At 43.8% G+C, this 13,861-nt stretch overlaps 2 protein-coding genes across 5 annotated transcripts in view; one reads left to right on the top strand and one right to left on the bottom strand.

Moving 5' to 3' along the window:
• GRB2 (growth factor receptor bound protein 2) overlaps window positions 1–1,107 on the bottom strand; it is a 62,214-nt gene extending 61,107 nt beyond the window's left edge. The window contains exons 1-2 of the mRNA XM_074889278.1: window positions 865–1,107; window positions 636–745 (exon numbers count right to left, since the gene is read on the bottom strand). The gene's annotated coding sequence lies outside the window, so the exon portion shown is untranslated. The remainder of the gene's footprint in view (window positions 1–635; window positions 746–864) is intronic.
• Window positions 1,108–1,245: 138 nt separating this feature from the next.
• The window catches only part of TMEM94 (transmembrane protein 94), a 54,455-nt gene continuing 41,839 nt past the window's right edge, over window positions 1,246–13,861 (top strand). For 3 of the 4 annotated variants that reach the window (XR_012631560.1, XR_012631559.1, XM_074889277.1), the window contains exons 1-2: window positions 1,246–1,363; window positions 9,638–9,764. Coding sequence is in view for 1 of the 4 variants with exons in the window: in XM_074889277.1 (XP_074745378.1) it covers window positions 9,741–9,764 (24 nt within the window). In the remaining 3 variants the exon portion in view is untranslated. The remainder of the gene's footprint in view (window positions 1,364–9,637; window positions 9,765–13,861) is intronic. The other variant, XR_012631561.1, reaches the window with a different exon arrangement.

Here is a 13,861-nt window from a genome sequence, read left to right as displayed (position 1 = left end):
ACTCAAGTGTATTAGAGTTGTGTTTTTTTTTTTTTTGGTTAACTGATTCTAGGGAATTGTTCTGGGTAATAAGAAGCTCAGAAAAAAACCAGGAGTTTTGCAGCCTTCGCTCTCCTCACTAAAATTTAGATTGCATTTGAAAGAGCTGAAATCACACTTGTAGAACTCCTGCACTCTATATGTATCCAGACACCCTGAAAGTAAACTGTCTCAAAGGAGTATTGAGTATACTCCCAAAATGCTACATGCTCGTCCAAAACTGCATCTGCAGGGAAAACAGTGCAGAGCTTAAGTTCTTTGTACAATTTATTGCCATAAAATTGCAAACAACTCCACCAGGCTTTGGCCTCTGTAGTTTAGCACACAAATGAACATCAGTTTTATAAAGAAAAATTTCAGGTGGGAACTGCCACATCACAGCCTGGGATAATACAAGCTCTGCAATGAATTACAGGAACAGGAAAGGAATTAAAAGCAAAGTGACATGCATCTTTTCAATTTAAGCCAGTACACTATGAATTCAGAAAACAAAACGCGAATCTCTGTACACAGCGGCACAGAAGCGGGCCACTCTGCCTCACACCTCTGATTTCCTTTCCAGATTCTGCGGTGGTTTAGATTTCTCATTAGATTACCGGCTTGGTACGTTTGTGTGCTCGTTCCCACCGCGGCTTCCTGTGCATCTGGCACCCAGCGCGCACATTCACCTCAGGGCTCCTTTGAGACTTCCAGTCAGTTGGTTCCTCTACGGCAAAAACGGCTTTTCAGAGGGAGATCTGCAGGTGTCACCCTCCCCTTGCAGAGGCACAGCCCTGGCAAAGGGACACCCCTTCTCCCTCACCCACCCTTGACCGGGCCACCCACCACGGCCTGCCTTTGCCAAGGAGCTGGAGCTTTAGGCCACAGGCCACTCTTGGGCTCTCTCCATCCACGCATACATGTCCTTCACCCCCGAGCCACTTCACTGTCCCTCAGCACCGTCCCTCCGTCGGCAGCCACGGGGGCAGGGGGATGGCGGCTGCGCTGGCCGCCCCCCTCAGCGCTGCTACCGGGGTCGAGCAGCCGCTCCTCAGGGCGCGCAGCCCGCCCAGGCTCCCCTCAGGGATAAGCCCCGACCTGCCGCCAGGGCGGATGCTCGGCTTCGCGCGCCACCCTGGCCAAGCCAATCAACGCGCGGCGTACGGGTGGCCGCGCGGGATCTCACCAACCAGACACCGGCTTGTTGAGGCCGCCCCGAAGCGCCACCGCGGGTCCCCAGCGCCGTGGCGTCCCGCTTGCCAGTGACCCTGATGGCGGCCCCGGCGGCGCGGAGGGAGGCCCGGCGGGCGAGCGGCTCCCCCGCCGAGATTGCCCGGCGCGGCTGGTGAGTACGGGCCGAGCGGCGGCGGGGCGCGGCCGGGCTCCGTCCCGTCGGGGAGCGGGGCCGGGAGGGGCCGCCGCTCCCTCAGCAGGGTCCCCACCTCGGCTGGAGGCTGCCCGCCATGGCGGGGGAGGCCCGAGGCAGTCCCGCCGTGCTGCCCTCTGTCCCCCGGGCCGGGGCTCCCGCGCAGCACCATTCCCCTCACACGCCCTCACTTGGCATCTCGCCGGAGCGTTACCTAGCGGCTTAGGAGAGAGAGAGGAAATAATTTTTAAAAAAGATCCAGAAAAGGCGCTCCCACACGTGTTAGCGGCTCAGCACACCCGGCGGGACTTCTCCCTCAGCTGAGGGACAGACTCCGCCTCGCAGCGCCGCAGAGCATCCCCCGCCGGGCACCGGCCGCCGTGGCCGTGCTCTCAGCCCCGAGCGAGGCGGGGGGGACCCAGGCCGAGCCCCCCGGTGCTCCGGCAGCTGTGAGTGCAGCTGCGGTTCTGTACTCTGCCTCAGGGTTTTAGGGGTGTCCCAAATTCTGACTAAAACGCTTTCAACCAGTATGCCTAGATCCCTTACAAGCTTAGATAGCAGCCTCGACTCGGGCAGTTGTTTCATTTTACTTCACCCCTGCTCCTACCTCATCGCAGTCTTTTGATCAGCAGAAGTCGATGGCACACTTCATTTTGCCGCAGACATCCGCTTGTTTTATTTCCAAAAGCTGTGATCCATGTAGTTCTTGGATTACATTACCACTGTTTGTCCGTTGTTCGGGAGCTTTCTCCTATCAGGATAACATAGGGCATTGTTGATTAAAAAAAGGCCTAAAAATCCCAGTTAAAAACCCATTACATAAAGCACGAGGTATTTGTCTTAGATTATACTATCTACCCAAAAGATATCTAGAGAGGATGGGAAGACCCACAGACAGGAGCAGATACTGTTTTAGTTACGCATTTAAGACTCAGAGTTTTCACAGGACAGCTTGTGCCACAGAAGAGTTTCTTTAAATTAGTCTTATCAGTCTTAAAAGTTACCAAGATAGCAGCAGATGAGCATAAGCACCCATCCAGCTTCCTGAGGCAGCTACCAAGTAGTACATATTTTCATATTTTCTGAGAAAAAGGAAGCTGTTATGGCATGCTTGTCTAAAATATTATTATTTCCTCCAGCAATTGTAGAATAAAGTTCTTAGTTGAACAGACAGCTTGTACACAATGAGATACAATGGCATAGTAGTGCATGATCTCTATGAAACACTTAGGTTCCTTAGAAATGCAAGTTTCTATATAAACAGTTACTTAACAGCTGCTATACTGCATTAAGCTACAGGGCTTGCTCAAATAAAGCAAAATTTGAATAACCTAGCAAGCAAACTAGATTTACTTTTTAAGAAGCCTGCTTAATACAGGCATGCATATAAATAGCTACACTATACTGGTTTTTATGCAAGATAGCTTTTGTTCTTTAGAATAGTGCTTTATATTTCTTTGTTGTCTTTTTCTCAAGCACATCAAAACACTTTATGTAATATTATTCTTAACCATGACCTTTTAAATAAACACATTGCCAACATTTTTTTATCTGATGAGAAGATTAAGATATTAGTGCTTTTAGCCTAGGTCACAAAACAAATCAATATTGCTACTGCAAGCAGAACTAAGACGACAAACCTCCTTCCTCTAATCTTCATGTTACAGCTCTGTTTAAGTCTCTGTATCTTTGAGGCCACCCTCATTTCTTTTAAGAGTCCTACCCAAACTAGCTGCTAGAAGCCACAACAAGCACTCCCAAGACCAAGCTACTCCAAGCAGAAAGACAGCTCTGAAGAAGGAGTGAGTTGTGAGGGTTTATTATATACCCCTGTGGCTGGGTGGGACTGGCCAGGAGCAGGGCCAGGGGCCACAGGGGATTGGCCAGAAGGCAAGTCCTTCTCTAGGGTTGGCCAAAAAGAGAGTCCTGCCAGGGCTTGGGCAGCTCCTGCAGCCAGGCCTGCAGGAAGCAGGATTTGCTTTGGGTTGACATCTGTGATCATGTGGGGGACTGACTGTGCATTAAATAGGGTACTTTGGATCTTTGTCCAGAATACTCTTGAGTGAATAGTGGAGAGAAGTTCTTAAGGAGCTGCAGAGAGCTCCTTTGCTTTCCTTTCACAGTAGAGTGAGTCAGCTTACTGCCCTATTTCTAGACACATACAAATGTTCATCATAAAACTTTCATGGAGCTTGTTGTGAGAATAGCAAAATACACAATCTACTGATCTGTGTCTTTTCTAGATAAGGGCTGTGCTTTCCTTTGAATGAATGTATGAGCTTGATCTTGTTAATGGCCCTCAGGTGCTGGGCCTGCTTTGAGGAACGCCTAGAAAACACCTTCCCATCAGCATGGTATTTGTTAAATATCTCCAAATGGCAAATGCTGATGTAAGAGAGGTTTTTGCCTAGATTTACTATAAACTATGCATATAACACCCTTATTTATAAACGAATTAAGAGGAAAAGCTACACTTTGTAAGTCAGTATATGTCAGCAAAAATTGATTTGCTAGGAGGTCCTATAAATACAGCACAGGGTTTTTTATTTTATTTTGGGCTGCTGTGTTTTTGTGGTCTTTTAGCATTCCAGGATTTTTTTTTTAATGGAGATAGTTATACAATCCTGGTTACCATAATAACCAATATCATGATGATACATGACAGCTATCACTTTTGCAGTGAATTCTTCCATACATTTGCTGTAAAATGTTTTAGCTGTCATTCAAGGCATCGTGCCACAAAGCAGATGATGTCTCATTGCTCTGTAGAAGCTGGAGGGGCCCTTACAACTTTCAGAATTGTGCCTTCTGTGGCATTTTTCACTTTGATCCAGACTGTATACATGCTGTGTCTTTCTATGGCAGGCTTAGAGTACCTGAAGCAGCAAAGATAAAGTAATCCTTTAATTCCCAAACACTCTTTTTTTTTTTTTTTTAAACCAAGCAAGGAAAAATGAACACAGCAAAGATCTTTCAAATTTAATATACCTTAATTTGAAACAGTATCAGCCCCTGTGGAAACAGTAAGGTAGACTAAACCAGTTTGATCATTCTTTTGATTGTATCCATCAATTGCTTCTCCACTCACCAGAACAAAATTAAAACAAAAATAAATGTGTTTTCAATTGTGTAGCGTCTTGTTTTACCAATCTTAATCTTGCAAGTAAACCAATGGTCTCTTACAAGTGTTCCAAAGCTATTTCCTACTCCCCTTCTCCCTCCTTGTTCCTCAGCTTTCATTTTAAGCCACTACTGTCCTTTGAAACAAGTCAAATATAAAAGTCCTGTGCTGAAGAAAGAAGGAAAGAGTCAGAGATAAGATATTTTTTTTTGGAAAACTCTCGGCAAGTGAGGTTTAATCAAGAACTAATTTCACCTCCAAAAGGCACGCTTGTCAGGTAGAAGACAAACTTTGAGTTCATTTCCAGTTTAATCCTATTCCTGATTCAAGATAGAATTGATCTCTCTCTAATTCCTGTCATTTAGCAAGGGAAGCAGAGCATGTGTGAAAACAACTCCTGATTCTTCACAGCCATGCACCAATGAGATATTTGACCACTACTGAGTTGCTAATACTTAGTACACATACAACACTAATTCAGAAGATCTCACTTTACAGATACAAATACATTTACTTCAGAGTCTCTCTCTGAAGCAGATATGCATATCACTATCTATAATCTTAGGTTATTGAGGCAGAGAATGTTTAGCTGGCCCAAATTTTGACAAATTTTTTCACAAGCAGATACTAGAGCCAAGAATTGTGGCTGCCAGCTCCCTTGCTGTCATTATTCTCGGCTCTCAATGGGTTTCAAAGCAATTGACAGTATCACTTGATGCACCTTTGGAAGCCCATATATCAGAAAATGTGCCCATGTTGCAAATTATCAGGCAGACATCAGCTACTCATGAGTAGGAAGACCGTATGGTTTTGCTGATATCAAAACAATCAGCTCTAATCTAAGTCATTTTCTCCAAGGCAGCTGCTTTTTTGGTTATTATCTGTTCCCCCGTGTTTCTATTCTTGGTGACAGATCAGTTCTTGAGGAATTCACTTCTGGCAGCAAGAAATGTTCAGACTCCCCATCATTTTTCTTACACTAATCTATGTTGGGAATTTTCAGTAAATAACATGAAAGCATCAGTGATTGAACACTTTAGGGAAAACAGTATCATTAGGTTGATTTATTTTTCTCCCTAAAGACTTGCAGCTTCTGAAACACATTTTTCTTTCCAAGTGTCTATAGGTTATATAGTTATCTGATCCTTCTGTCTGATAGTTGGTTTATAAATTCTGTACATAGTGTATGATGCAAAGCAATTCTTACTAAATTTCAACACTCATATCTTACACCGATGTGAGGTTTGGTTAAGTTGTCACGCTTTGAAATACTTGGATTTCAAAGGAGGATCTCAAAGCACAGTGTTTATTACCTACATGAATACACTGACTGCATAAGACTGTTATTCGAAAGATGATGAGGTAAACAAAAAGTTTGAACAGACCCTTGTAAAACCCTGCTTCTGTTGTTCAGAAGGATGTTTCAAACACTTGTTGATACTCAGATCAAGCTACAAGACTTAATCTTTGCTCAGGGCACTTCCAAACAGAAATGAGTTTGGGGTGATGGGAATGTATTTTTCAGATTTGAAAAGGTTTGGGTATCAGATACACATGAGTTTTGAACTCATTCATTCTTATAAATATAAAGATATTCTAACGTGCATCGCAGACCTCTCCACATAGCTATGGGCTACTATTGGCCAAGTTCAGCATACAGGATTTCCAGAAAGTTAGCTTGCTGTTAGTGATACATGCATTGGACTGAGTTATTTGATGGGCCCTATATTGGGTTTCACTCTGCTTAACAATTTGGAAGTATTTCTCAGGCTGAATGCAGCATGATGACACCTGAACGCCACATCCAGCCATTTCCATGTTTCATGAACTCCCCTAGGCATGAAGAATCCAGAGGAGGATGGAATGTGCTGGGAAGGTGGAAGGGGTAAACTGGCTGTACTTTGGGCCTCTGGTGTCTGATTAGAGCAACCACAGCTTCAGGCATCTCTGATTGTCTGTGGCTGAATACTTCACGCCCGCTAACATGTTCCAGCAAAGCAGTCCCACTTCATTTCTGTCCTGCTGTCTGGCAGAGTTTAACATGTCGATGGCATGAGTGACTAATTACCTGGACAGACATGAGAGAAATAAGAACAGGGAGGACAGAGGAAGGCAGATAGTGTAGTGTGGAGGAAATAGTAGTGCAGAAAACTCCTAAGATGGGTCCAGAGTGTGGCGAGTCCCTGCTGTTGGGTAGGGGTGATGGAGAGACACGTTTGGCGGTGGGAATTACAGGAGTCCCTAAAACAGATGAGTCTGGGAGGGGAGCACATGAGGACCCTGTGGGGGATGGAGTGGATGAATGCGTATTTCTGCACGTCGACACGTTGCCTACAGAATTCATGAACTGCTTCAGCTTCATTGTGTGAAGCTGGTTTTTGAGTGTTTGCAAGACCTCTATAATGCATATGAGGTTTTTAGTTAGTATGACATAATTCTTGCAAATATGCTTGCGGGCTGTTTATTTTGATAAATTATGCATTTGAAAGAAAGCACGCAAGTCACGTTTTATATGACTCTAGTGCCAATCCTGTTGTAGAAGTTGAAGGAGGATGGTTTATCATTGTAGCCTGTCTTTGCTTTTGGCTTCAGTTGTCCTAATACTTAGCTATTCAAACCTAGCTAGGATTAGCTGTGTTTGGAATTCTTGGTTCTAAACGAAAACTCTTTTTAAAGTGTAGTTCCACTTTAAAAAATGAAACATTCTGCTTGTTTTGTATATCCAGATTGGTACAGGAAAGAATTGGTTTCTTTGCTTTCTCTGAAATGTTCACAATCTGACCATTGTTGGCACCTTAAATTGGGGATGAGAGAGAAACTGAACTGCTTGTGGGTTTGAGGTCAGTCTTTCAAATTTTGGAGAAGCCTGGAGCATGTATGATGATGAAGCAGCACTGCATGCATCACTGATTACTTTTGCAAGCTCTTGTTATATTGTTCATTATAGCAGCTTTTGAATTTCTCTAGATAGGGAGTATTCACTCTTTCCAACCAGTATTTAATCTTTGTAACACCCTTGTTGTGTATCCTGCTTCCTAGCACTGAAGGTCTTTAGGGTGGTGTTCCTAAGCATGCGGATGATGTGCCTTGAACTTTAAGGCATGGCGTGTTTTGCGTTCGGGATCACATTTCAGTTTGCTGCCTAAAACAGAATGTCACCCACAGCAGTGCCACGAATCCTGCCTCCTGCCCAGCTGCCTCCCTGCATGGCCCCTGCCCTTCAGCCAGAGCCACCCACCACTGCTAATGATCCGGGCTCCATGGGGTTAGCACAAACAGTCCAGGATGTTTTTTCTTGTTCCGCTTTTGTGACTTTGGCTTCCCAGTTACCCAGTCATGTCACGGATAATTATGCTTTTGAAGTCCAGATCCAGAGAGAAATTCAGGCGCTTAACTTTTTGTTTGAACGAGTGAGAGCACCATGCATAAATCCTTCAGTAGATCCACTAATAAATCTTCTGTCAGAAGGGGATAAAAGGAAGAATCACAGATTTATTTCTTAGCCCTTTTATTGTTAGTGACCATTTTTTCCTTAAAATCATCTCCTCTTGCCTTCCCTTATATTGAAGTCACTTGTGATTTAAAGGCAAGATACTGAGGCTCTAAGCTGCTGTGGGCAAGCATACAAAAGTATGTTTTTCTCCTTCCCACTCCCAGCCCTCTTTGTCAGCTTCGCTCCAGTAACTTTGATCCTCTCTTTGCAATTGCTAATTGGCCTGGCAGGGATACCAAGTGACTGAAAATAGCTTCATTCCCTTTGTGTGTGCACATTGACAAGGGTCACAGAACAGAAAAGTAGGCCAGAGTCTGGACTTGTGGCTCATGCCAGCCAGCCGGCAGCCAAAAAATGGCACTTGCAGGTGCTGGTTGCTGGTTGCTGTACTGCAAACAGTTCTTTGATAACCAGCAGTCTGAATACTGAACGCTTGCTGCTTCCCGGAACGCAGGTGCAGGACTTGCCTGCATGAGAAGAAATACTGACATCTAACTCTTCAGCATGGGGCAGCAGTGGCTTTCTGAGTAAGCTTTGGATACCCCTCCTTTTCCTTGATGTAGCATCATGGAGAGTAGTGCTATAGGTGACTGCCACAAGGATGGGATCTCTAGAATCCTTCTTCTTTGAAGCAGGCAGTATGGTATAGACCAGTGTAGTAATCCCAGCTGGCAAAAGCCAGTCCTGTTGTATCTAGGAATGTGTAGGTGGTTTGGCTTGATTTGCAGATCTAGCTGCTTCATTGTTTATCTGGATTTATGAGAAGTATATGTCCAAGCCCTGAGTTTGTGTGTGATACTAAAAAATAGAACAAAGAGTTACTAACCAACAAAAAAGACTTTCCCAAAACCAATCATAGCATAATCTTGTAAGTCATGTTTATATATAAGAGAATCCTCTGGAGCAGTGTACGCAGATCCTTTGTTTTACACAGAAAAAACATTTTGCATATGTGGAAGGAGAACGAAATTTGTGCCATGGGAGATCAAGGGGGAGATGGGCTGTAAGAAGGATGTGAATTCCAGACCTGGTTTTAACCTCAATTCTATTAGAATCCCAGTTTTGCTAAAAGAAAAAAAGAAAAAAAAAATAAAAAAGGCCTAGTTCCCCAGTAATCTGGAGTTGTTTTTATGACTTGTGGCCTACTTAATGGTGGTCAGATACATGCTCAGCCCAGCAGCATAGCTTTGTCAAAGATTGGATGTGTTGTTCAACAAATGGAAGAATCATTACTGCAGGCTCCGTTAGAGATTAGCTGGACAAAGCTCCTGGTAGATAAGAATAGCAAGACAAATAGCTGTGGGTGACAGCATGCTCCAACACCTGGTGGAATCCAGTGCTTTGTCAGCTTGTTTTGGAGGCCTGCCCAAAAGTGTGTCAGGACTGCAATAATACTCTTACTCTGAGCTGCAGGGAACTTAATTAATTTATCTACTGCTGCCAGTTTTTGGGGGGACTTAAGCTACTGGGATCAGTTCTGAGGAAGGGGAGGGTCGATGTACTATTAGAAGCACTTTCAGCTCCCCAGTTCGTCTTTTAAAGACCAGTCCTGTAATTTGAGTTTTGTGAATTTCATCGCTTTCTTGTCCTAAAGGGAGTGATATGGGGAGATTGACTGCTTCCCCTTCTGTTTCCACAGATGGTGATGTGAGAAGTGTAGGTAAGCTCATCTCTACCTAGGAGACATTCTCCCCTGAGGAGCAACCCCATTTTGCTGGACATGCTTACAGAACCGCAGAGCCATGGACCTCAAGGAGAAGTGTCAGGTAAGTTTCCTGATAAGGGTGATGCCCAACTTAAATGTTGAGTCCTTTTAATTGTCTTTTGTTATTTTGGGTCAAGACTCACCATTTGGTGTTATTATGTGATAGTCTAATCCACGGTTAGTACCAAAGTTGAGAGTTCTGTCACCTTCACATTCCTAGGGACGTATGCGTTTGTATCAGTAGGTAAGTCCTTTGCAGGCTGGGACAGAGGCACCATGGTGGAACAACACAGGTCAAGCATATGCTGTCACACATGCTGTGTCTTTGTTGAGGTTTAAGGTAGAGCTTCAGTCCCCTGGACACTTAGCTTGGCTTTAGTTGAGAGGCTGAATTCATGGAGAAGATTTTTTAAATAAACTAAGGTAATGAAATAATCTGAGCCCAGTTTTTCTGATCGTAAGTGTATGTATTTCTTGGGCAATTTAATGTCTTTCTAGGGAGTGCTGCAGGATAGTATTTCTAGAGCTGGTTTAGAAAGTGCCAGGTAAGTCTAGATATTACATGGAGGGGCAATCTGTCTTTTGTTATCTTGCCATGCTTTGAGCTTCAAAGGAAAAATGAGAGAGATATCTCCATGAATAGCTGCTATAGAAGCTAAAAAGACATATCTGCTGTGGCTGACAGGAGACTGTAGACTTGGCACATGTTACTACTTCCAAAAAGTAAAATGATTTTGATCGCTTTAGTGAGTAGTCTGCTGGTCACTTATGTTTCAGCAGCCACCTGAGTGTTAAATATGTTTCTCACTCAGAAAAGTGAACTGGTCCTTATTCTGGATCGCAGTCAGAATGGGACAGGTAGTGTGAGACCAGTGGAGAACATTATACACACCAAGCTCTCAGCTGGCTCTGGTAAGGGAACATTCTTGGCTTTCCTTTTTGGTGTCCCTCTCTCCACCACACTGTAAGCATTGTCTGCCAGATCATGGTTGCTGTCTCTCTGTTATTCTGCGTGCATCCCTTTCTTGCTGTTTTGTTTACAGTGCTTCTGGCATCAAGAAGTGGGTTTTTTCCTGAGTGCAAAGTACTTGTTAGATAATCACCTAGATGCAGATCTGCTCTAAAAGATTACTAGAGCAGTGTAAGTGAGTTAAAAGGTACTCAGTTTTTCACATCAGCTCTTGTACTTGCTTACTAGTCTTCCTATTTGCTGGGTTTTCTGTCCTGTAGCGTGCTAGACTAGGAAGGCCTGGATTTACTCATGCCCTAACCTCTTGCTACTGGTGTGCTCGGAGGACGTGTTTGAACTGTGATGTTTTATATCAAATTGCTGTATTACTACGGAGGTAACATTCCAATGAGGATAATTATCTATTTATTCTCTTGTTAATGACATCATGGGCTAATCTGGTATTGATCATTTTAAGAGATGACGCAATTACCCTTCTGTACAGGAGTGTGTTCTGTTTAGGATCTGAAAGCACCAACACTGTCCTTCCTGCAGCCGTGGCAGAGCACAGCAGGGACACTTTCACTGTAGGTCACTATCTTTGGTTCATCTCTTTCTCATATGACATTCTTCATTGTAGAACACAGGAAGAGCGTGTCAAATTGCTGGACATGCAGCAGTGTGGTCAGTATTGTAATAGACCTTTAAAAGGCCTATTAGGAAAGCATCCTGCACAAGGAGATTACAGGGACAATCATGGTGTTCTGAAGTCCTAGTCTCTCCTGATTTACTGGAGTTTTTTCTCCTTCCTTTCTGAGTGGGGATTAGAAGTGAAGGCAAGACATCATCACACTCTTCAATAGGAATTAAAAAAACCCCATTGATACATTCAGCTGCATTTTACAACTTACTTTGTTTGGATTCAGGGGAAAGACCATGGTTTTATTCTTGCTAGCACTATATTGTTTGGTGTTAAGGAGTTTGCTTGTTTTGTTTTTTTCAGTAGTGCAGATCCTTGTTTCACCCCCTCTAAGATGGAATCCATCCTCCTTTCCAAAGTGAAGAACTTGGACACATATATGCTGATAAGGGAACAAATTAACCTGCTGTGTAACCTCAGTAGTAAATTTGATGTGCTAGGTTTATTTTAAAATGCTAAAAATAAAATGAACCCAAGTGAAAACATCAGTCCCAAATCTAGTTGAAAGCAATCTCTTTGCTCTAATATATGTGTGTAATGAAGAGTTAGCACTCCTGGAACAGAAGACGTGCTCAGAGCACTGCTGCAGCACAGACATCTGTCACTCTGAAGATGAGAGACTGTCCTTTGGCTCCAGTCAGCTAATACAGTTCTGTTGTCAGAAATGGCTGAGGATCAGAGTTTGTCAGGTGTAATGTAGGCTGTCTTCCAGTTTTTGCCAGAAGCCAGACACTGCAGAGAAACGCAGAGAGTATTTTAGGAACAGTGCCCAAACTGTCTTAAATTAAATGTGCTGTTATCTTGTTCTTTCCTGTCTCCTTACTTTTTAATTTTCTGTGTATTTCTGAAGTGAGTTTAATACTTGTGAAAGGTGCCAGAATCTCTGCTGCAAGACCCACTCAGTATATACCAAGACAGACAGCAGCATTGATTGCCACAGGACAGTGTGAGGCTCATGCGTTTGAGTTACTTTAGATGTAGGCTGTATTTGCAGCAACACAACTGTTAAAAATTATTGACATCATCCATTCCACAGTTACCAATAACAACTGAGCTGTATTATCCCAGTGTAATTGCTGCAGCCTGGATACAGCACCGTGCCTCCTAGCCAGAGCCCGGAAACGTGTTCAGGGAGCCTGTGCTGTGCTCCACATTGCTCCAGCCACAGCACTGTTGGTCCTCAGCTATCCTGTTCCAGGACGCCCAACAAGAGCTGCAATCCTACCTTTAGACTGAAAAGTAGCCCAAGTCCTTTGCCTCTTCTCCTCTTGCCAGTAACTGTAGCTCTGTTTTTATTCCCTCCTGTTCGCTAAAACCTCAGCTCTTCTTCCAAGGGCTCTTTCACAAATTGATCCTTTTTCCACAGGCATCTCTCATCTATGCTGCAGTTTTTGTATGGGTCTCAGTCCCTGCCTTTATACTCAGCCTTTTATTTCAAGCCGCAGTTTTATCTTCACATCTCAGGTTTTCAGCTTTTGCTTTCATTCTGTTATTTAATGCACAAATACATGTCCAGATGTGATTTATAATATCAGCTGATGTCAGAAGGAAGCTACATAGTACAAATTACTGCCCTACACAAAACACTTTAGAGCAAGGTCTCTCAACAGTGGAATAAACAAGAAGAGGCAATTTGATCCGTTTCCATTTGTGTTCACGACCACAGCTGGTGTTTTTAAAGAAGAAAGTTTTGTTGGGACCTCTTAACTGCGTGAAGCAAAAGGGTTATTCCTGGTATTGCACTGTCACCAGCAAGTTGTTTTATTCACATTCATTGGAGCCGTCAAAAGGTGCAGAGCCATGGGAAACAGATCAGTGAGCACTGTGATGAGAGGGGGATGTTGCATATATGTTGTGTGAGGGTTTGTCCATTCTTACCCTGTGTTGTTGTTGATCCTTTTTTTTGGTCCTTTTTTCCTTGTGTTGAAGTGAGTAGGTGAGTAGTTTCTTAGCAGGAAAAGAGGAAGGAAGGAAAAATTGTGCCATTAGGACATTTTGTTCCTCTCTGCGGTTTAAAATTGTTGTCTAGGAAACAAAATGCCCTACAGAAGGATGAAGGATGTCTTGCCTCTTTCTCCCCCTGCTTTCTCCTGAAGTTATGTTCAATGCAGTGTCTGCTTCCCTTCAACTTTGGCTTTAAGAGCTTTGTGAGGTTACATACCAGTGTCTAACTCAGTGCCAACACAGAGGTGATAACTAGACCCTGCATTGGTTTTATTGTAAATATTGAGGCCTCTTAAATCTCTGCACTTCGGGCTTTAAACACAGAATATGGGCTGTGCCTGTTTAGACATTTGAACCTCGAGGAAGAAAAGAAAGTGAAGAGCTTGGCCAGGGAGGGTGGGCGAGTCCTGACACCTGTACATGGTCTTCAAAGCTCCATGCTGTGCTGAGACTGGAAGCCTTTGCAGTGCCTGTCTGTTCCATTCAGTACCGGCCAGCTGTAATCCCTGGCAAGCTACTGATGTGGTTCTTGGCTGCGCCAGTTCTTTACCCCTTTCTATGTGAA

Source organism: Strix uralensis, chromosome 19, assembly GCF_047716275.1.
Source record: "Strix uralensis isolate ZFMK-TIS-50842 chromosome 19, bStrUra1, whole genome shotgun sequence".
NCBI classification, from domain to species: Eukaryota; Metazoa; Chordata; class Aves; order Strigiformes; family Strigidae; genus Strix; species Strix uralensis.
This window is presented reverse-complemented; position numbering and strand designations above follow the sequence as displayed.